A 23769-nucleotide genomic window follows, 5' to 3' on the forward strand; every position below is an offset into this window, starting at 1 on the left:
AATCGATGAAGAACAAGTTCAAATGATTGAAGCAATGAAGAACAGATTTCCATTAAGCCAATATTGAAGCAATCAAATGTAACTAACTGGTTTAAAGCAAAATTGCAGAACGGAGACACAAGAGGTAATTAATTGATGTGTTTGAGCATGATTTTCTCTATTTCAACTCAAAATATCACCTTTTTTTTTGAAACTTAACTCAAAATATCACCTAATGCTATCATTTTATTCTCCGGTATGAAGAAATATAAACACCCAATTCAATTCCAAATTGTTCATCAAATAGAGAAAAGATGACATACAATCAAATACTATACCCACTCTTGAATCTGTGCAAACTTTGAATGGCTCATCGACGGTATCCTTCCTTCTTCAAGATCTTGCTACAGCCATCTGCCCCTCACCTGGTATCATCATCTTCTTCACACATCCAACATTTGTATCTTTTTATTATTCCTTCAACTTATCCCTCATAAATTCAGTTAATTTTGCAGCCATTACCACCTAATTTCGTCAGAAACCAATTGAAGAACAAAACCCCCAAAGATCTGATCATCCACTGTAGCGGTGGTGGGTGTTGTGGTGTTGATGGTGGAGGTGTGGAGGTGTTGATGGAGGTGCAGTGGTGATGGTTGAAGGAATTTCCGTGGTATATTTTTTTCTTTTATTTCATGAACCCGGTTCATATTAAATATGTGTTTATTTTGTCACAAGGATTTAGTCAAAACATTTTGACAAAATAGTGCATTTAGAAATAGGTTATTCAAAATAAACTTTAACTAGTTAAAAAAAACATATACACATTTTGGCAACGGAAGCGTATGTAACAAAATTAACATAAACACTTTTATACCAAGGATTACCCGTAATGGAACAAAGTCACCAACATGCAAACACGAAATAGAACATCAACCATAGGGGGTTTAGATATACCTTCGGTTAGTAAATAACCGGTTGAGACACCGAGGTTCAACGAACGAATGCTAGTTACACGAACGAGAGATACGCGAAAGTGAGCCGGGTCTCGGCGGTGGTGGCCGGCGGCGGGCGGCGGCGACCGGCGGAGAGCGGCGGCGGCGGGCGGTGGTGACCGGTTTGGGTGTGTGAGTTGAGAGAGTTTTGTGATCTTCTCTTGCATCTAAAAGCAAGACCCAAGCCCCATTTAAATAGGGCATGGAGCTTTATGCATGCTCGCCAAGTGTCGAAAATCATTTGCATGAAATGTTATTGGTCAAATTCTAGGTGCGCGCCAAATGGCGAGAAGATCCATTGCATGTAATGTCATTGGCTGCAATGTAGGTGCGCGACAAGTGGCGAAGCAAGAGGGTTCTTGTCTCATTCGGTCCATGTACCCGTCTCTCAGTTCAATACCCGCGTATCGTTCGTAATTACCAGTTATTAGTTAAGTGGATTTTTAGTTCGTTGACCACGGTGTAACTCTTACGGGTCAAGACCTGGTCGGCAGCGTTGACTTATCGAACCGGACATAAATATCCAACAGCTCCCACTTGGACGGTCTCTGATAAGATCTCAACGCAGACAGCCAGCGGTGCTCTAGCTACACATGGCTGCCCCCAACAGGTCATGACACTTTAAAGTCACTAACCAAGGTATCTTCCCTTTAGCAATGGCTTGCTACTTGAAGACAATAGACTTATGGCAATCGTTGTCATCTATCCCTTCTGTAAAAGACATCAATTGAACAATGAGACATGGATCAGATTCAATCTCATATGGCGTTCAATCATTATCGTTCTCGTTCAAGAATCAAAATGGTCCAATCAAACACACAGTAAGTTTGGGTAAGGCCTTACACTTCACCAGTTTGAATCAACGAGGGCGCCCAGATGTCTAACTGTTACATATAATGTAAGAGCACATAATCCCATCTTGACTACATACAACTCCCACTGAACTTCAGAACCACTCCCAATCAATGCCTTTATGACTGGCAGTTACGCGACAGCGATTGACACTGATCAAAGAATAGTCTTTAGTAAACGGAAGTTCTAGTATGTATCTCAGGTCAGAGGATACTAAATGAGTATGCCCAAATCAAAACATCTTATGACTAAGATCCATGAAGATGATTTGATGCGAGTTACATCCAGCATCATTCATAATGAAGCCTGTGAATTTGGAAGTCAATTCCTTGAGTCCAAAATCAGAATAGTCTTAATTCAGAGTCGTTCCCACGAGTCTGATCGACTACGGATAATTTAGAATACAAGATTCACGGATTAAACGTATCAAAATCGAACACAGTTGTAGGATTCAAGAATTGCATTTAACTAGTAAATCAAAATGAATACAGGAATACAACTGTTTGATGTTCGTACATCCAAATACTAAATCAAAACATTTCACTAGCTAATCTAAGCCCAATAGCATCCATATGACGGTCATGTTTCTCTTGAGTCATTGGCTTAGTAAATGGGTCAGCTAAGTTTTGATCTGTGTCAATTTTGCTTATAACGATGTCTCCACGTTCCACAATCTCACGTATGTAGTGAAATTTTCTCAAAATGTGCTTGGCTTTGTGATGTGATCTAGGCTCCTTGGCTTGAGCAATAGCACCTGTGTTATCACAAAATATCTGGATGGGTTTCATGATACTTGGAACCACATCGAGATCGGTTATGAACTTCTTCATCCAAGCAGCTTCCTTTGCGGCATCTGATGCGGCAATGTACTCAGATTCCGTGGTAGAATCAGCTACAACACTCTGCTTGGAGCTTTTCCATGAGACAGCTCCTCCGTTGAGAGTGAACACGAAACCCGTTTGTGAGCGAGAGGTATCTCGATCAGTTTGAAAACTAGCATCAGTGTAACATTTTACAGTGAGCTCCTCATTGACTCCTCCAAATATCAAGAACATATCTTTTGTCCTTCTCAAGTACTTAAGGATGTTCTTAACTGCAGTCCAGTGGGCAACCCCAGGGTTCTGCTGGTAACGGTTGGTCATGCTCAAAGCATACGAGACGTCTGGTCGAGTACATACCATAGCATACATGATAGAACCAATCGCTGAAGCATATGGAACTCCTTCCATTTGCTTTATCTCTCGGTTCTCAGAGGGAGCTTGCGATTTGTCCAAGACGGTTCCTTTAGTCATTGGAACACCTCCTTTCTTGGAGTTTTCCATCTTGAAGCGTCTCATTACTTGATCTATGTATGTGCTCTGAGTTAGCCCAAGAAGTCGCTTAGATCTATTCCTATAGATCTTGATTCCTAGAATGTAAGCAGCTTCTCCAAGATCCTTCATTGCAAAGCAAGATCCCAACCAATGTTTAATTTCCTTAAGCATGGGGATGTTGTTTCCAATGATCAATATATCATCCACATACAAGATGAGAAATGATATAGCACTCCCACTAGCCTTTCTGTAAACACAAGGTTCATCTTCGTTCTTGACAAAACCAAACTCTTTGACTTTCTGGTCAAAACGAAGATTCCAGCTCCGAGATGCTTGCTTGAGTCCATAAATGGACCTGTTTAGCTTGCATACCCTATTAGGATATTTTGGATCGATAAAACCGTCAGGTTGAACCATATAAACATCTTCGGAAAGATGTCCATTAAGAAAGGCGGTCTTAACATCCATTTGCCAAATTTCGTAATCATAGTACGCAGCTATGGCAAGTAATATCCTGATCGATTTGATCATAGCAACGGGTGAAAAGGTTTCATCATAGTCAATACCTTGAGTTTGAGTGAAACCTTTCGCTACTAGCCGTGCTTTATAGGTTTGTATATTTCCATGCATGTCAGTTTTTCTCTTGAAAACCCATTTGCTCCCTACTGCCCGAGATTCGGGGGGTAGCTCAACCAAGTCCCAGACTTGATTGTCAAGCATGGATTGCATCTCGGCTTTCATGGCCTCTAGCCATTTCGCAGAATCTGGATTAGAAATAGCAGATTTGTAACTAGTAGGCTCGTCATCAGACTCGGCTACTGTCAGGACTTCAGAACCCTCAACATGCCAAAGGTATCTATCGGGTTCTTTACGAGTCCTGATGCTCCTGCGAAGGCTTGTGTTCGGGTCTGATTCGGTATCAACAATTTGTTGTGGTTCAGACGTTCCGACCTCGTCAACGGTTGCTTGTAGTCCTTGGACTTCTTCAAGATCTACTAAGTTACTTCCAGTTCCTCGACTAAGAAGTTCATCTTCAAGGAACCTTTTAGCCTTCCTTTTGATGGAAATCGTATTTGCATCAGGAAGGTAGAAGTAATAACCGCATTGGTTATAGTATCCGACAAAAACAACCTTTTCGCCTCGAGGGTCGAGCTTGTCATCAGAGTCACTTGTGATGTAAGCATCACACCCCCATACTCTTAGGTAACTCAAATTCGGCTTATGCCCATGCCATATCTCATATGGAGTTTTGTTTACCTTTTTGGTCGGCGCTAGATTTACGAGTCGAGCAGCAGTCATAAGAGCAAAACCCCAAAAGGAGTGAGGTAAATTTGTTCTACACATCATCGATCGAATCATATTTAGTAAGGTTCGATTTCTCCTTTCACACACGCCATTAAGTTGGGGTGTGCCTGGTGGAGTGGGTTGTGAAACTATTCCACGTTCCTTTAGATGATCGAGAAATTCCAAGCTGAGGTATTCACCGCCTCGATCTGAGCGAAGCATTTTAATCTTTCTATTAAGTTGGTTTTCAACTTCGTTTTGAAACTCTTTGAACTTTTCAAAAGTTTCATACTTATGCTTCATGAGATAGACATAAGCATATCGACTATAGTCATCGATGAACGTAACGAAGTATCTCTCGTGATTCCTAGTCATGGTTCTAAAAGGACCACATACATCTGAGTGTATGAGTCCTAGTAGATCGCTAGCTCGTTCACCAACATGGGTGAAGGGATCCTTGGTGAGTTTGCCAGCTAAGCAAGACTCGCAATCATCAAATGAGTCCGTTCCGGTGGATTCAAGAATCCCCTCAGATTGGAGCCATTTTACGCGTGCCTTGCTTATATGGCCAAGTCTACAATGCCATAGGAATGAATCACTAGTACCATTTTTCTGACATTTAGAAAGGTGATATATGTTACTGCTAGGCTGAACATTAATTTCATAGATACCGTTTCGAGGTTTAGCCTCAAAATAGTAAATACCATTTAGATAAGCAGAAATAGCAATACCATTTAAAAACATATCTAAATCCTTGTTCATAAAGCAACGAAACTGAAATGATGTTTCTGGTTAAACCAGGTGCATAAAGACAATTGTTCAAAACAACGATAAGACCAGAAGGACATGTAAGATTAAATGTGCCAGTTGCCAGAACTGGGACTCTTTTCCCATCGCCAACAATGAGCTCCATGTCTCCCGGCTTCAGTTTCTTCCACTTCTCAGGCTCCTGCAAGACATTAATGATGTGATAACCACACCCGGTATCAAATACCCATGTGTTGCTTGAAACAGTGAAAAGTTCGATAACATATATTAGAATACCTGAAGAAGTGCCTTCTCCATTAGCCTTCTTCACTTTGAGCTTGGCAAGATACTCGGGGCAGTTACGTTTCCAGTGCCCCATCTTGTTACACTCATAGCATTGCCGCTCTTCTGGAAGAGGGGCTTTCACAGCTTGCTTGCTCTTGTTGGTGGCAGGTTTGGCAGCAACAGGAGCCTTTCCTTTGTTTTTGCTGTTATAACTTTTCTTCTTTGTTTTGGGCTTTTTAACACCACCAGATCGAACCATTAACACTTGGCTTACTTTGTTGGAAATGTTCATCTCTGCCGTTTTGAGCATCCCGTGTAGCTCTGGCACTGTCTTTACCCAGTCATTCATGTTAAAGTTCATAACAAATTGATCATAGTGACTGGAAAGAGAGTTGAGAATGAAGTCAACAGCCATCTCATCTTGGAGAGGATAACCAAGTTTGTTCAGTTGGTCGATGTAGCCTTTCATCTTGAGGACATGAGCACTAACTAAGGAACCCTCTTGCATTTTACAGCTTATGAGCTGTTTCATGGTGTCATAGCGTTCCTGACGGGCTTGTTTCTGAAAATGCCCTTGAGTTGTTCAATCATGTCGAAGGCATTCATGTCTTCCATATTCTTCTGAAGATCTGGAGACATGGTGGCTTGCATGAGGCAAGCAACTTCCATGGCATCTTCTTTATGTTTGTCGAAAGCCTTCTTCGCAACCACAGTGTTGTTTTCGGGTGCGGTTGGGATCGGGGTTTCCAAAACATAAAGCCTTTTTGCCATCTTGAGAATGATTCTCAAGTTGCGGTGCCACTCAAGAAAATTGGTGTTATTCAGCTTGTCTTTCTCAAGTATGGACTTGAGAGCAAAAGAGGAGTTGTTTTCAGATGACATCTGTTAAGCAAAAATTATTTAATTAGTATTTTCAATGTATTTCCTTATTTAGTGAGGTGAGACGATAAGGAGCGAGAATCCGGTTAGAAGCTCTTTCTAAAGGCAGCTGGGGCATGCAACATTAGCAAGAGGTTCAAGCGGACTGACAACGATTGTCAATTGTGAGAAAAGCACAACTCCCGGGGTTTATGAGGCTGCGAGGACAATCTTTTGTCCTTGCATTGATACGTTTGGCCTCATCTATGCCACTTTTGTTCTCGAGACGGCTGGGGCACGCAACACGATAAGAAAAGTAATAGTCGTCCTAAAACGGTCACATGTGGAAGGGCCGGATGTGTCGACGGAACCCTTACACCTTGGAAGGATAAACTAGACACCAAGTGTCGTGCTGTGGCTCCAACACTGATGGTTCGCATTATGCCCCAAGTGTTACTAGTAGTAGGATGGCATAGACTATTGATTTTAATTTTTACCAAATAGGGTCGTTATAGTCGGTTTTAATCTAAATATTATATTTGCGACATAACCAAAAAGACCCTTTCACCTCTCGGGACAATTAATTTTAGATAACCTATAAAACTAAGTTTGTCGCGACTTGGGATAACCAATTAAAGTTAATAGTGAAAACTATTAAGTTTATGAGTTTTAAAGATGTGAGAAAAAAAAAACATGTTATAAAACTCTAGTGGTTATAAAAAAAATATCCAAGTTGCTAGAACTTGCTTTTTCCGATTTCCTTTTTTTAAAAAAAACTTTTAAGAATACATTTTGGTATTAAGTTGAAGTGTGATAACATTTATCAAAAGGCAACCATAATAGCAAAAATGAATATGTAAATCATATGGGCATGATTATGATCTTGCTAGAGCCAAGTAGCAAGATCAAAGGGGTCACGGTCACAAAACACAAAACAACCACAAGGATGGACTTGAGTGCATCTTGTTGTCTTGAGCGACTCCCACTAACTCCAAGACTCCTCTTGGCATTCGGTCTTGCTTCGGGTCTTCGGTTCAACAATATTTAACAAGTAAATATAACAAAGACAAAGAACCTTATCTATTACAACTTTGAACCACAAAGCGGGCCAAAACCATAAACTAATCTATTACAACTTTGAGCCGCAAAACGGGCCAAAACCATGAACAAAACCAAATATAAACACAACCACAAGGTCGGGCCCGATTTACATATTCAACACAACCAAAAAAAAAAAAAAATTTGGGCAATTTTGGTCAACAAAAAAAACTAAAATATGACCAAAAATTATATATAGCCCAAAGATAAAAAATAAATCAAAAACTTTAGACTTTTAAAGTTTGTGATTTATTATTCCGGTAAAAAAAAAGACCGGTTTCGATTTGCATGTGGCATCGGCTCTCATACCACTGAAGGAATTTCCGTGGTATATTTTTTTCTTTTATTTCATGAACCCGGTTCATATTAAATATGTGTTTATTTTGTCACAAGGATTTAGTCAAAACATTTTGACAAAATAGTGCATTTAGAAATAGGTTATTCAAAATAAACTTTAACTAGTTAAAAAAAAACATATACACATTTTGGCAACGGAAGCGTATGTAACAAAATTAACATAAACACTTTTATATCAAGGATTACCCGTAATGGAACAAAGTCACCAACATGCAAACACGAAATAGAACATCAACCATAGGGGGTTTAGATATACCTTCGGTTAGTAAATAACCGGTTGAGACACCGAGGTTCAACGAACGAATGCTAGTTACACGAACGAGAGATATGCGAAAGTGAGCCGGGTCTCGGCGGTGGTGGCCGGCGGCGGGCGGCGGCGACCGGCGGAGAGCAGCGGCGGCGGGCGGTGGTGACCGGTTTGGGTGTGTGAGTTGAGAGAGTTTTTGTGATCTTCTCTTGCATCTAAAAGCAAGACCCAAGCCCCATTTAAATAGGACATGGAGCTTTATGCATGCTCGCCAAGTGTCGAAAATCATTTGCATGAAATGTTATTGGTCAAATTCTAGGTGCGCGCCAAATGGCGAGAAGATCCATTGCATGTAATGTCATTGGCTGCAATGTAGGTGCGCGACAAGTGGCGAAGCAAGAGGGTTCTTGTCTCATTCGGTCCATGTACCCGTCTCTCAGTTCAATACCCGCGTATCGTTCGTAATTACCAGTTATTAGTTAAGTGGATTTTTAGTTCGTTGACCACGGTGTAACTCTTACGGGTCAAGACCCGGTCGGCAGCGTTGACTTATCGAACCGGACATAAATATCCAACAATGGTGGTGACGGTGGAGGTGTAGCGGTGGTGGGTGTTGTGGTGGTGACGGTGTAATGGTGGTGACGGTGGAGAGGTGAAGTGGCGATGGTGGTGTTGATGGTGGAGGTGAAGCGGTGATGGGTGTTGTAATGGTGTCGGTGTAATGATGATGGTGACGGTGGATGTACAGTGGCGACGGTGGTGTTGATGGTGGAGGTGTGGTGGTGGGATGGAGGTGCTTTAGGTTTTGAGAGATAAAGAATGAAAGATGAGATGAGCAGAGATCAAGAGAGAGATTATAAGAGAGAGAAGGAGGAAACCAAAGAGAGAGATATTTATTTTTTAATTATAGGGATAATTTGGTCATTTAACACAATTTAACAAAGAAATTCTAACAGAGTTAGAAATTTGGACTCAAATGGTTAAAGAAAATGCTTATAGGGACTCAGGTCGTTAAACTTTTTGCTTTTGGACTAAACTAGTTAAAACTCATAAAACACAGGGACTCAAAAAGTAATTTACCCTTTTAAGTAATATCCAACGGATCTAAATCAGCGGGTCTAATCTGTTCTAATCACCATCGCCGACTTCCGGTTGATATTTTAGTTTATCTAATAAAAATCGCCGACCCCAATCTGAACTGCTATGGCCATCGCCTGAATCAGCGGTCCGGCCCGGCTACCGCCGTCCCAACTTGGACCGTGTGGGATAAAACCTAATTCTACAATTGATGACTATATCGATAAAAATAGCAATCAGATTAATGTATTGTTTCGAAGTACATAATTTATAGCCATTTTAATTTCCAATCAAAAGATATACATATACTAAAAGACCAATGACTTTTTAATTTTTACTTCACAACTTAAAATGGCATTTTTAATTGTATGAGCAATCAACTTCAAATGGCAGAGCAACTTTACAGGCTTAAAAGTTATAGTAAAAGATTTTTAAAACAATTTTACTATTTTCTGGCACCAAAATAAACCATGTTATATGCATAGAGTTCGGTTGACATTTAGCACTAGCAATATGATTATTTTATGAGAAGTTGAAAACATAAAACATGCGACTTTAGACCGTGGGGTATGTGCGTTGGTTGGGGGCGGGGAAGCCACGCAACGCCGCTTTAGCCACACCGGGCCAGCGTGGGTAGCGGTGTTGCCCCGCTGGCGTGGCTATGACGTGGGGCGGGTTGGGAGATGATGTGGATGGCTGGGATTGGCTAGGCAAAGTTGACCGTTTGGGGTAGCCGTTACCCAACGGCTAGACTATATAAAATATATATATATTTCTTTTTCAAACTTATGAACTCACCCATTTTTTAATTTTTTTTACCACTTCTCTAGTTTTCACCTTCTTCAATCTCTATATTTTTTTTATTAAATTCAACCCACTTAATCCTCTACAATGCATCCATTTAACCGAAAACTCAACCCGAACAACCCCTTTGCTTTCCAAGAGAACCTGAATCCTAGCCAGCCACAAAACCGCCACCCACCAAACCCGACCCAAATACCCCTTACCCACGGCCAACCACAAGGTTTTGTATACTCACCTTGTCCCGAGCTAGCAAGAATCGCGTCGTATGTAGGGGGCGTGTTTACACGAACTTTCCATACGACAGTTCAGCTATTCCAACTAACCTTTCCGAACCCGATCCGTACCCGAAACACAACCGCAAGACGTTGGTGGTTCGTCATCCAAACCGGCCAAAAAAAGAAGTCACAAAAAAACGGATGAAGAGAAAGCAATAGCGGCTGCTCAACGAGTACAAAAAAAGTGGACGACTCAATAAGAAGCTACTTTGACAAGATGTTATATCGACGAATCACAAGATTCGATCAAAGGTATTTTATATATAACAATATTATTTTTTTCGTTTTATTATAATTTTTTTAAAACGACTAAATTATTTTTTTGGAATAGGGAATGCACGACACCGCACAGATTTTGGGATGCCATTAAAAATCATTTCATATACAAATGCAAAACAAGGAGGTGTATCGTGAAAATGATAGCCTCTCGTCCAAGTGGAGTGACGTCACCTTGTTCAATGGTTGTTTCCATAAGGCGAAGAACTCGCCAAGGAGCGGTGAAACCGAAGCCGACTTTATCCAAAATGCTATGGTCTCGTATAGAGAAAACAAGAAGGCCGAGTTCAAGTACATGCATTGTTGGAATATATGTAGATACGCTTCTAAATGGGCGACGGTCCCTACTGCTAACGAATCAACCTCATCCAAAAGGGCAAGAACACCCTCGTCCCAAGCTGAATTCGATGCTCGTGATCAAGAGCTTGATCTAAGTTTGGATGATTTTGACAATTCTCTTTCCCGCCCACCCGGTAGAGACACTTCAAAAAAGCGGTTTCAAAGAGGTAGATCGGGCTCGACATCGGGTTCGGCCACTAGTTCGGCTTCGGGTAAAGGGTTATACACCGACCAGTTGTTAGAAATTGGGACGAACATTGACACATTCATTTTCATACAGCAACAAAGGGTCGAGGTGAAGAAAAATATCCAAGTGGCTCGCAAAAAAAAAAGGCATCTCACAAAGAAAAACTTGCGGATATGAAGTTTCTCGCCATGAACGTCGATCACCTTAGAGGCGCAGAATGGCAACGACGTTGGAGAAGAAAAAAGAGATCTTACAAAAATATAACATGGATAAATGATATGATGAAGTTTTATTTTATTTTATTTTATTTTAACATACTTGTTTTTTTAATTTAATATGTAGTTTTTTTATACAACAACAAATGAAATTTTTATTTAAACTAATAAAAATTTCATTTGTTGTTTTAAAGCACTTGCATCCTCAAATTTCACATCATGTGTTTGCTACACAGGGTAATGGTATGAAATCACAAATGGATATACCGATTCGTTGTATAACTAGGCACTTATAAGCCACCAGCCGCATGCTTAATTCCTTCGGTAACCCACTTGTTTCCCCTATCTGACTTTTAAATCGAAACTAAGTTTGTTTTTCACTATTTGCAATGCATCGACTTAAGATTTCATGATTCTTGTAGCGTCTTTTGTATGTATTCGGTTGTTTAGCTGAACGAAAAAGTTAGACATCACCGGAGATTTATGTAAAATTTTGTGATTCGTTTAGTATCATACTAAACAAACATTCTCGTTTGTCATGAAATTAACCTTTTAAACCAATATATAATCAATTCTCGTTTGTTATGAAATTAACCTTTTAAACCAATATATAATCGATATATGTGTTGAAAGTACACAATTTTGTAAAATCAACCATAAAATATCATATTTTGATAAAATATCATATTTCATGATTCTTTTAGTATCATACATTCATACTAACATTCATCAATAAACGTGTTGAAAATACACAATTTTGTAAAATCAACGATAAAAAGTCAAATTTTGTGATTCTTTTAGTATCATACTAACAAACATTCTCGTTTGTCACAATATTTACCTTTTAAACCAATATATAATCGAATATATAACCGATAAACATGTTGAAAATTAGAGGTGGCAAAATGGATGGGTTGGATTGGATTGGTTGTTGGGTCAGGATGGGTTTGGGTTAGAATGAGTTTGGGTTAAGATGGGTAAAAGAAAGAAGAAGGTCAGGATGGGTTTGGGTTAGGATGAGTTCGGGTCAGGATGGGTTTGGGTCAGGATGGGTTGAGAATAAATCAATAATAATAAAAACTAAAAAAAATTAAACGAAAAAAATTTTAAAAAATATAAAAATTATAAAAAAAAAAAAAAAACGATCTGCACTTTTCCTGCATAGCTTGATCGGACACATGTAGCATTCCGAGCTATATTCCGAGTTAAAGATGGTACCTATGATGGTACGTACATATGAAGTATGCTGGTAACCTGGCAAAAATGTTTGGTTGGGTTTAGTCATTGGCCTGACTTTATGTGTCTTTTCAACTTTGTTTAGTTTACAATATGGGAATGTCACCTTCATGCCAACCCTACTGTTATGCCACCATATAAAAATGCAACCATGCTGTTATGCCAATCCTATAAAAATGCAAAGGGTTACTTGCAGTCCAACTCCAAGTTACCAACAACCTAAACAGTCCTACTATCATAACAGCAGTTGTTTGAGAAGGAGTCATAGATTGTTAGTAAAGTACATTCATCAACATATGTCAAAGATTTGGACTTAAATTAAACCAAGCACCTACACAGAAAAATATACAATCTAACAACGTCAAGAACAAACTCTGTTGAATCTGAGTTAACTATGCTGAATCTAAGTTAACAAAAATTAACTATGCTGAATCTGAGTTAACAATGCTGAATCTAAGTTAACAAAAATTAACTATGCTGAATCTGAGTTAACAAAAATTAACTACAAATATACAAATAATTATCTAATCGACAAGAACAAAAATTAACTATGCTGAATCTGAGTTAACTCACTGTGTGATGAATGGATTGATACTGAATCGGCAAAGAAGATGAATCGTAGCAGGAAGATCAGTGCGTCACTGCGTGAATTGCAAAGACCTATGGAGAAGAAGATAACCCATCCTCTTTTTTGTTAAACCCAGTTTGACCTACTAGGATTTTTTATTAACTTTAGAAGGGTCCATCCTGGCACATTGGAAAAAACCATTAAACCCAAAATTACCCATTGTGTTAAAATAATAGCCCAAATGAACCCATAATCAGCTCCTTGGGTTAAAATTGCCGGGCCTATTGAAAATACACAATTTTGTAAAATCAACGATTAACCGTTGACACAGTCATTCTTTTACCCATATGAACAAATACACATTATCTTAACCCATATGAGCAGCAACAAATACAAAATTATACCATAAAATAGGTGATAAGCAAAGTCTTTAAACAAAAAGAGTGTGCCATAAAGATACCAAAATAGATGCCAATGAGTGCAATCAAGACTCAAGTATGAAAAAACATTGAAAAAACAGGTTTTAAACCCCTCATCAAAATAATAACTTAACCTTGGTTATCTTGTGCAGTTAAGCATGTTGATAATGATTTAACTTGTAAAGTAACACATGACCCGCAGCATTACCCATAGCCATCATACCGCCACCAGGACTGAAATCCAAACACCGCGCATACTGCAAATTCCGGTTTGCTGGCGGCCAGTTTGAAAAAACCGTAAACGAAGGTATATGCACCAACTTCATACTGTTCTTTTTCATGCTTGAACAAACCGCTAAAATCTGCGCATCATGGTTAAACTTCATGAAATCTATTTTCGTCGTTAGATTCTCGATAGTTTTAACGGGTTTTTTGTTTCCGCCGAGAAACTCATCCCGGTTGTATACGTTAACAATCCCGCTATCAGAACCCGCTGCAAAGAGGTTTCCAGTTGGAGTTGTGGTTAACGCGGTGCCGGTTATACATCCTTCGTCAACACCCTTGTGGAAACACGTCATGGTTCTAAGATCCCAATGGTAGATTTGACCGTCACCGCCGGTGCTTAGCAGCTGTTGACCGCCGTTAGCGAAAGTCAAAGCACGTGCGGTCCCGTTCATTTTTAAAGTTCCGATAAGTTCTTTCGTTTTGGTTGATACCAATAAGATATAACCTTCGTTTCCGATAAACGCGATTGTTTTCGAATCCGGTGAGATTTCAAAACTTTCTAAACTTTTTTCTTCTCGCCCGACTAACGGACCGATTTTATCGGTTTTCGCTTTGACCAAGTCTAAGCTGTAGAAAAACTTTCTCCTTCCCGATAAAATAACCTGAGAACCATCGGGTGTGAACGACGCTTTTCTGATCGGACAATCATTGAGAAAGATTGTCTGAATTTTCGTGTTCCGTTTTCCATCGATTTGGAAAAACCGTAGCTTTTTGTCTAACCCGGCAGTGAGAAGCAACTGCCCGTTTCTATGAAACTGAACGGAATTGATCGGCCCGTGTGACGGGTCTTGTGCGTTTGCATCAACCAATCGAGCGTATTCAAGTGAGCCCGGTAATAACTTTGATTTACCCTTCACGACAAGATCTTCATTGGTCTGAAAGATGGTATCAATATCCCCATTATCTTGATCACTGTCGCTATCTGATGTGTCGTCTTTTGCTTGTGAATCGAAAAGGGCCCATTCTGTAGCTGGGTTTAGCTTCATGTGTTGAGCCCGTAACCGTGTTACGTATTCGGTACCCGTGATTATACTCTCGTCCTCTTCTTTCCGCATCTTTCTCAGTCGGTTGACTTTCGCTATGTTTATGTTGACCTTTTGTTCCTCTTCATCGACCCACACGGGTTTTCGTTTGGCATTATTATCTGCACCGACTATTTCTCCCTTTACTACATCATCTTCATAAACAGACAGCACACTGTTGGCGGAACGATCCGTAAAGAAAAGGGCAGAATCGTCATTTGGTTCATCGACTTCTTCACTGTCGTTTCCGAAGGTGACCGGTAATAAAGAACCAAACAAGGCGTTTTCGAGTTTTTTCATTTCGGCTTCTTGCTCGGTTACAGCTTCTTTGCTCTCTTTTCGTTCTTTCTTTTTCTTTTTTGGCTTTACGGAATCCGAACCTTTTAAATTGTCAGGTTCTTGGACTGAATCTAACGGTGAAGGCTCGTCAAGAGCTGCCTTTCTTTTGGGCTTCTCGCTTTTGTCTTTCGGAACCACATTTTGTGAAATTAAAGTAGCCATAGATGCGGCAGCTGTTACCTGCACGATAAATCACTTAAAGTATAAGCTATGTGTATGGATACAAGTTGAGAAATGTCTTATGAGAGCTGTTCAATTTGAAAGTAAGGTTTCCGTTTTACCAGACACAATTACTTGACAAAATTTGTATTGAACAGTTCAAAGATGTATACATTACTACCTGACTTTTCATATTCTAGATTTTACATGTTATTAGTTACTCTCAAATATTGATAAGTACAAACTCAGACTCATGTTCAGATCCGAATATATTCATTCTCATCAGTAGTCTGAATGTCTTTAATTTAATGTGCTTCCTATGACTGAGAATGGTACATTACATATGGTTATAACCCTCTTAGATTTATATAGGACAACCCGTTGCTGCAAACAATAAAATTAACACTATGAACACCTTCTCACGTCTCCAAATATATTTACTAATCTTATAAAAAGATGATTGCATATAAATAAAGGGTAAAGTTCTTGTACAAATAATCTTAACATACTAAACATACAAATTGAAGAAAAACTCAAAAAGACAAGGTGGCATTTTTGTAATTATCAATAACTATCAAAGTTACTCTACAAATATACCTAAAAAAACCTAACCCCCCCCCCCCCCACCCACCCAAGCTAAAATGCTAAAAACTAAACCCCCCAAAAAACCTAAAAAAAATCTAAAAAAATAAAAAAAACACACAAATTATTTTATTTTATTTTTTTAACATTTTTTATTAAAAAATCGCTACTTTTAGTAGCAGCCAAAAAAAAAAAAAAAATTTTTTTTTTTTTTGCTAACGAAATGTAGCGATTTTTTAATAAAAAATGTTAAAAAAAAATTTGTGTTTTTTTAGGTATTTTTGGTTGTAACTTTGATAGTTGGTGGTAATTACAAAAATGCCACCTTGTCTTTTTGGGTTTTCCTTCAATTTGTATGTTTAGTATGTTAAGATTATTTGTATTTGATCTTTTGCCTATAAATAAATACCTCGCTCAACCAATATACTATCTATAAAGTAAAATATGTTTTGAGTTGCAAAAATAATTCTGAAGTAGAAGAACAAATATGTACTTATCTTAACGCACGGTACACATGTTAAATTGATCAAGTTGCCCGTAAGGCAAATTATAACATGAAATAATCAACAATTAAGACAAAGAAATATTAATATGCGTCATCTCCTCATGTCAAGATTATTATTTCTTTTGCCCTAAAACCCATGTAGATGTTGATTATCAACTACATGTAAATTAAACACCACTGCTGCAAATATTATACATATTTGTTCTTTTATTTCAGTCCAGATAATATATTATGTGTAATTAAAAATCATTATTAACATTGACGTAATAAAATGCATTTTTGTTCTTTTTAGCTAATTGTTTGTAGTTACTAGTTATGATGAATTGAAGAAGAGAACTATGCAGTTATAGCGGTCAAGGTCATGCATAATTTATGTACTTGAAATATATTAATAGTAATATCAAATTTCGATTTAGGAAGTCTAGCCACGAGAGTCCAGATTCTAGCGATTCAGGATTTAGGAAGTGGAAGTCCAGCGATTTCTAGATTTAAGTTTTATTATTTTGTTGAACGATGAAAAATCAGGCAACCAGCGTCCAGCGAAGAAGAAGACTTTAGGCATCGATTTATTTAGGTTTAATTTTGAGTTTAGGCCTTTATTTTTGCGTTTATTTCAAGCAAATGGTTGATGAAATATAAAAACCGCTAAAAGCAGTGCTACAACCGCTATACGGATTTCACCGCTAATAGTGGAACCACTATAAGAGACCGCTATTTGAACAGCTATGACATTGTATGTCCGCTAGCTAGGACGCTATTGACTGACTGCATAGGAAGAGAAAATATGCTCATTGTGTAATTATATAGTATAATGTTCACAGCAAGCAGATAATTGTGCATTTGTGCTGATAACTGATAAAGTACCCATGCATGCATAAGGAACCTTTTTTCTAACTGGATTATCCAACTAAATTGTTGAAAAAATAGCAAACACAAGTTCAAGCAAATAACTAGAGTATTATATATAGTATGTTACAATACAATACAATACAATACAATACAATACAATACAATACAATACAATACAATACAATACAATACAATACAATACAATACAATACAAAGCAACTCCCCAACCAACCAAATTAATCTCTCTTGTTAATTCTCCAAAATAAATAATAAATTTCTTAATCCAATTTCATACTTATATCCTTTATCATCGAGACACTATACAGTCTCAAACTAATTGGAAAATGGAAACTAACAAACAATTTCAACATCTACAGTTTTCCAATTTAAATAACATTATTATGAACAGTTTTCAATGAAGTAGCATGTTCCGTTCTAGGTTTTCAATAATCAGTGGCCTTAATCGAAACTTAAAGCTTAACAAATGCAGTAGTTACCTGCCTGCCAGAAGATGAAGGAATATGCAACGGAGTAAACGACGGCACGGCAGAGGATGAACGGAGACGGGGAGAGAGGAGAAACGAGATGACAGTAGGGTTTTAGTTCGCATCACGAGGGTTTTGACCCGTTTTTGCCCTTTTTAGAATAAGAGATCCATTTTTTTACATGTTTACCCTAAAGATTTTAGTTGTTTTCAAACTCATGCCTTAAGATATTTTTATGAGTTAAAATTGTCATTTTAGTCCCTCTAGTTTGGGTCATTATAACAGTTTAGTCCAAATGATTCATTTTTACTTGTGAGTTTAAAAAGGTTTTACCGTTGCCATTTCTGTCAATGAGAAAGGCGATTCAGTCATTTTATATGGCTGAGTTGTCTTTCTAGTTAACATAATTACATATGAATGAAAAGTGGGGATTAAAGGTAGAATAAGTTATATAGTTTTGCAAAATTACGTTTCTGCCCTCCTGTCATTAAATAGCATGACGATCAACTAACGGTTGTTAGTGCCAGGGACTTGATTGTGAATTGAAAACGACAGGGACTAGACTGTTGATTTTTTTCAAACGAGGTTTGAACCTGAGACTGGGTGTAAACCCTAGGGACTGAAACTGTACTTTACTCATCATTAGAGAAAGTTGGGTTTAATCTAAACATGTCAGATTCGTGTCAATCCGAGGGGTTTGCGTGCTGACTCGTTTAACACATTTACTTTTTCTAGTGTTCAAGTTCATTTGTATGACACGGTTTTGTTCGTGTTGTGATTAGTACCAACCCAACCAATCTAGAAACAAAACCCATTTAATATGATATATGTGTTGATTATAAATGTTTTGACGTCATATATGAAGACTTAACATATGCTTTTTCAGCATACTATACACCATAGTTGTTAAAAAGCCATTGCTTCTTGCGCCTAGGCTCATTTTCCAAGCGAGCCGAGGCAATTGCGCTTTAATTCTCTGGTTGATGGTCCAGGCGCAGGTTTCGAAGAGATTCCTATATTCTGGAGAGTTTCCGACCAAATTCTCTAAGTTCCGGTCAGATTCAAGCTAGCTTTCTACTTTTATCTAACAGAAACTACATTTCTATACCAATACACTAATATTTTAGAACTGTTGGTAGTAAATAGATGATACTAAATGTTACATATAATAGTTTTAGTTTATTTTGTTTGAATAATAGTATGAATTTTCTAATACATACAGTTTTTATTTATTTATTTATTTTCGTTATATGCTTTACTTTTCTCAGGCCCTCGCTTTCTATGCGTCTTGCACATAGGCGCATAGCCTAGGCCCCAGGCGAGGCCTATGCGCCTTGAGTGCGCCTATCGCCTTTAATAACTATGCTATACACTTTACGTATCGAGAATCACTAAACCCAGGTCGGATCCAAAGTGACAAATTCAATTCGCATCAAGGATGCTATGGGTTTTGTTAATGTTGTGGTTACCTACGGGGTTAATGGCATACGATTTTGTGTAGTGTTGGTTGGTCAGCGTGTGAGTGCTAGTTGAGCCAGTAATAAAATGAATCAATCACACTCAGGTAAGCATGTCGGATCTGCATTGATTGTTCAACAAGTACTCAACTCATATTATTAAGCCAACTATTTTTTTTTAGATTTTGTATATTTCCGGTTATACAATACTAGAATAACATATTATCAGAAAAAAATGGTGCACACCATCACTAGGCTTCCCCACTAACCGGTCTCATAACATATTGTATATATTTTCAAAGGGCTTGTACAGTGCTTTTTATTTATTTATTTATTTATTTATTATTATTAGAGAAATTTGCTAAATTCGTCCTTGAGGTTTTACACAAATTGTTAGATCAGTCCAAAATGCAAGATTTGTTGCTAAAACAGTCACTAGCGTTGTTTTGTTTTGCTAATACAGTCCAAAAAACAGACGTCGTTCAAAGCTTCCGTTAATGTAAGGGTAAAGTTGACATTTACATGTTTCTTCTATTTTATCTTTCTACTGAATCGTCTCCCACACAAACACAAACACACTTCTTATTCCCAGAACCTAATCAATCTACCCTAATCGATTTCATACGAAGATGAATGATAATTGGAGCTACTGGATTACTCGGATCGGAAATTTTATATGTATATTTTATATTATTTTTATAAATATGTATATATATACTCACACATCCATATCTATATAATAATAAGGTAAAAGTAGTTCAAAATCATCAGTAGTTCAGTACAGATTCATCATCTTAATAGAGTCCAACCTATAAACTGTAAAACAAGTACTGTGACTGTGTAACAAACTGTTAAAATAAACATCAACCTATAATCGGCCAACTGAAACTTAATTGTAACAAACTGTTAGATTCATTCATCTAATAGAGTCCAACTGAAACTTAATTCATAATCTGCCAAGCCAACTGAAACTAAAACTTAATTCATAATCGGCCAAGGTCTGAATTCTGAAAGTCAAACTTAATTCATAATCGGCAATTACATAAATTCTGAAACTGAAACTTAATGCCAGCTGATAACTCAACAATTAACAATTACATAACTTACCTATTGGAGTATGGAAGAACCGAAGAAGCAGTGTCGCCTGACTGACGAAGATGATGTCGCTGAACCGAAGAAGCAGTGTCGCCTGATGTCGCACGATATTTTGTAAAGAATTTAGGTAGGGCAGCGATTCAAGTTATGATCGCAGATAACAATGATTTACGGCATACGATATGGAAATTGGGCTAAATTTTGAACTTTGGGCCACTTTTTAACCTTTTTAACTGGGCCGACCAGGAGCGATTAGCACCGGCTTTGACCGACTAGCGATTTTTTGACAGATCAGTTAAAAATTACTCAGTAGGAGGCCGACTAGCGACTAGTCGGCGATTAATCGCTGACTAGTCGCGCTTTTTGCAACACTGGTTTATATACAAAGGAGTTTTAAAGACAATAAAATAATGGAAAAAATATTTAAAAGGGAAAATGACAAATTTGCCCCCTGTCAACTCCTATATTTGAACGGCGTCTGTTTTTTGTACCGTATTAGCAAAACAAAACAACACTAATGACTGTTTTAGCAACAAATCTTGATTTTGAACTGATCTAGCAATTTGTGTAAAACCTCATGGACGAATTTAGCAATTTTCTCTTATTATTATTCTCATTAGTCCATTTGAAAGATAGCATATTTTAGTTTTCTTTTTCTTAGTTATTTTACTTTTAAATTGAACTAGATTTACCCGTGCCGCGCGTTGCGGCGGCAACATCACGATTCTGGTTTCGTTACATGCGATATGATGATTACATTAACGTGTGGTGCCCATGTGTGACATGACGTATTTTTTAATTTGTTACTCACATTACGTTAGTAGCATTAACATGGTTAGGCATAGATAAATAGAGTATAAGGTCTCACACATTATAGTGTAAAGTCGTAAAATAATTTAAACAAAAAATTGAAGTGTTGGATAAGATGAGATGTGAAGTTATTAAGTAAAAATAAATCAGGGGTCAATGTGTCAGTTACTAAAAAATTGGGGTTGAATATGTAAAGTTTTTAAACTTGAGGGCCAAAAAAGAAAAATTAAGACCATGGCTCACCGACTAAGATTTTAAGTTTATACAAGTTATTTAACATGCATGTTGTAGCAGGGGATGCGGTGAGAACTTAATCAATATTAATTCAGTTTGTTAAGGGACTTGTAAGGTACTGGTACAGTACCATAATTCGCTACAACAACTGAATCAACACATTTCGGTGCATTAGTTTTTAAACATTGATGTTTTTTCGTATTAAGGAGCATTATATTCATCAATTACAAAGTTATTTTGTTAAATTATTAAAAAAATACGCATAACTTGTAAGTGTAAAGCTAGATGGAATTTTAGCGTAAAAAATATTGATAAAAATATCTAAAAAATATTAGTTAAATAATAAGAAAATATAACGTATGAAACCTAAATATAAAATAAAATTTCAAGTTAAATAGTAATTATTTTATTAATTTTAAAAAGCATGTATGAATGGATCTATATGTCACTCGTCATCCTTGTGGTAGTTTTTCTACCAAAGAAAGATATTTATGTTAGGGTTTTGGATTTAAATGAACTAATACAGTTTTTAAGAAGTTAAGGGGGTAGTTGTAAATAATAGAAGAAAGAAAGAAAAAATGGACTTACAAAAAATGCGAGGGACAGGATTTGAAAAGCTGACCTCACGCTTATACTTCTCACAGACTTCCACCAGGACACATAAAATTCTTGTTCAATGTAATGCAAAGATTCCTTATGTATAGAAGAAGGCGGTGGCTGATATGAGGCCACCGACCTTCTTCTTTAGTTGAGTCATCTAACGCTTTTTCTTTTATTTTTATGATTATTTTTAATATAAATATTATAAAATATTTTTATTGTTGCAATTTCTTTTGGATAGACTGCGTTTTTCGCTTAAAATCTAAAGAAATACAATGTTTTATAAAATTCCGAGTATGCAATTATGATGTGCTTATTTTTATCTATTTTTAGACATAAATTTTATTTAAAACCGAGTTGTACACAGTAATATAAAATGATGTTGTTTAACTTTTTTTTTATTTAAGAAATATAATATGATGTTTTATAAGTTATTTACTTTTTTCGTTATTTGAGTAATATAATATGACATTTATTAAAGTTTCGAATATATCATTGCGACGTGTTTATTTTTAATCAACGATTCGTTAATATTTTTATTTGAGCGAACATCGATACCAACGTTATAATTGGTTTTATGGTTTTCTCGACATGACAATATAATATTCATTGAGTTTTTTGTATACAGTTAGACTATTTACCTTTTTTTGTTATCATGAGTTGCATAATATAAAATTTTGAATGCACCGTTGCGACATGCTTAATTTAATATACGCTTCGATAAATTTTTAATTGAATAGGTAAATGTAGTAGATTTGTTTTGTTCTATGCCTTGAAGAACCGAACCATACTGTTCGAACTATATCGGTACTATTACTGTATTCGTTTTTATGATTTTCTCGACATGACAATACAAACTGATTGAAAATAAAGTTGTATTGGCAATAGAGTATTTTTAGTACCGTAAGCTATAGCGAGTGCTAGTGACCGAACTGATGCCCCGACTAAACAACATCAGTACTAGTATCGGTATTTGTTTCTATAGTTTTCGATCAATATAAAACACGTGAAGATATCCTTTTTGGTGTATCTCTTTTGGTTGCTATAAGAACCGAGCTGATACAGTGTTGATACTTTAACGAATCGAGTTGATGCCGATCGTAAGGCCAATGCGAAGCGCGGAAATCCCAGTGGTATATAACAATTCTAAAAGCAAAAATGACTGTAGCAAAGTGATTTACTTTTTTTTTCTTTTTAAGTATTTGTCGGTATAGATCAAAGTCGGTTTATGTTTTTACGTAAATGGTCTACGTTTTGCCATAATTTTTTTTTGTAAACAAGCCGGTTCAAATATAATTTGTTTTCAATAGGTGGTATGTAAGTTCGAGTTACTTTACCTTTCAACGCTATCGTAATGCACGCACGGTTTCCATTTTCTAACTTAAAAAACGCTATTTTCTTACGTGTTTTTTTAAGTATGTTTTGGTACAAATCTAAGTTGGTTTACGTTTTGACGTAATTTTTTCTCGGCAATGATCAGGTCAAATATAATACGTTTTCGTGCTTATTTTATGTATGTTTTAGCTGGTCTACGTTTTGACATAAGTTTTGTTTGGAAATGAGTCGGATAAGATATTTGACAGTACAAATTCGAGTTATTTTAAATTTTGACCCCGCCGCAACACACTGCGGGTCAAAATTCTAGTTAACAACAATCTCAAAGTATACAATTTTAAAGTAACACGCTTGATGCCAAACTGCCAAGAAGTAATTAATTGGAGTCAAGGATGGGCCCATATTTAGGGTACACGGTATCATGGCGGGTACCAAGTTTGCTGCACGGGGAACGATTGTCGGCTTTAAATCGGTGAGTGGGGAGTGGTGATTTCGGTGACTACTCACCGGTGCGGAAAGAGGAGGGAAGGAGGAGAGAGGGGGTTTAATGGTGGTTCCCAACCCCTTTCAACGAATCACAATTTTTTTTTTAATTCTTTACCAC

General features: G+C 37.2%; 2 protein-coding genes across 5 annotated transcripts; one reads left to right on the plus strand and one right to left on the minus strand.

Moving 5' to 3' along the window:
• Positions 1-9730: 9730 nt before the first annotated feature.
• LOC110906113 (glutathione S-transferase T3-like) lies at positions 9731-11285 on the plus strand. The gene is made up of 2 exons (XM_022151399.2): positions 9731-10420; positions 10500-11285. Exon 2 carries the CDS (start codon positions 10557-10559, stop codon positions 11145-11147), a length of 591 nt encoding a protein of 196 aa, XP_022007091.1. The 5' UTR covers positions 9731-10420; positions 10500-10556; the 3' UTR covers positions 11148-11285.
• Positions 11286-12825: 1540 nt separating this feature from the next.
• On the minus strand, positions 12826-20351 carry LOC110904425 (U3 small nucleolar RNA-associated protein 18 homolog). 4 transcript variants are annotated; one of them, XM_022150276.2, is made up of 3 exons: positions 20199-20351; positions 13543-15234; positions 12826-13168 (listed from the first exon to the last, which is right to left on the minus strand). In XM_022150276.2, the coding sequence occupies exon 2, from the start codon at positions 15214-15216 to the stop codon at positions 13561-13563; it is 1656 nt and encodes a 551-aa protein (XP_022005968.1). In that variant the 5' UTR covers positions 15217-15234; positions 20199-20351; the 3' UTR covers positions 12826-13168; positions 13543-13560. The 4 variants fall into 4 exon arrangements, with proteins under 4 accessions (XP_022005968.1, XP_022005966.1, XP_035840856.1 ...); XM_022150274.2 differs by having other exon boundaries at positions 12826-15234; XM_035984963.1 differs by having other exon boundaries at positions 12826-15227; positions 20199-20345.
• Positions 20352-23769: the final 3418 nt, after the last annotated feature.

Source organism: Helianthus annuus, chromosome 2 (genome assembly GCF_002127325.2).
Source record: "Helianthus annuus cultivar XRQ/B chromosome 2, HanXRQr2.0-SUNRISE, whole genome shotgun sequence".
Taxonomy (NCBI): Eukaryota; Viridiplantae; Streptophyta; class Magnoliopsida; order Asterales; family Asteraceae; genus Helianthus; species Helianthus annuus.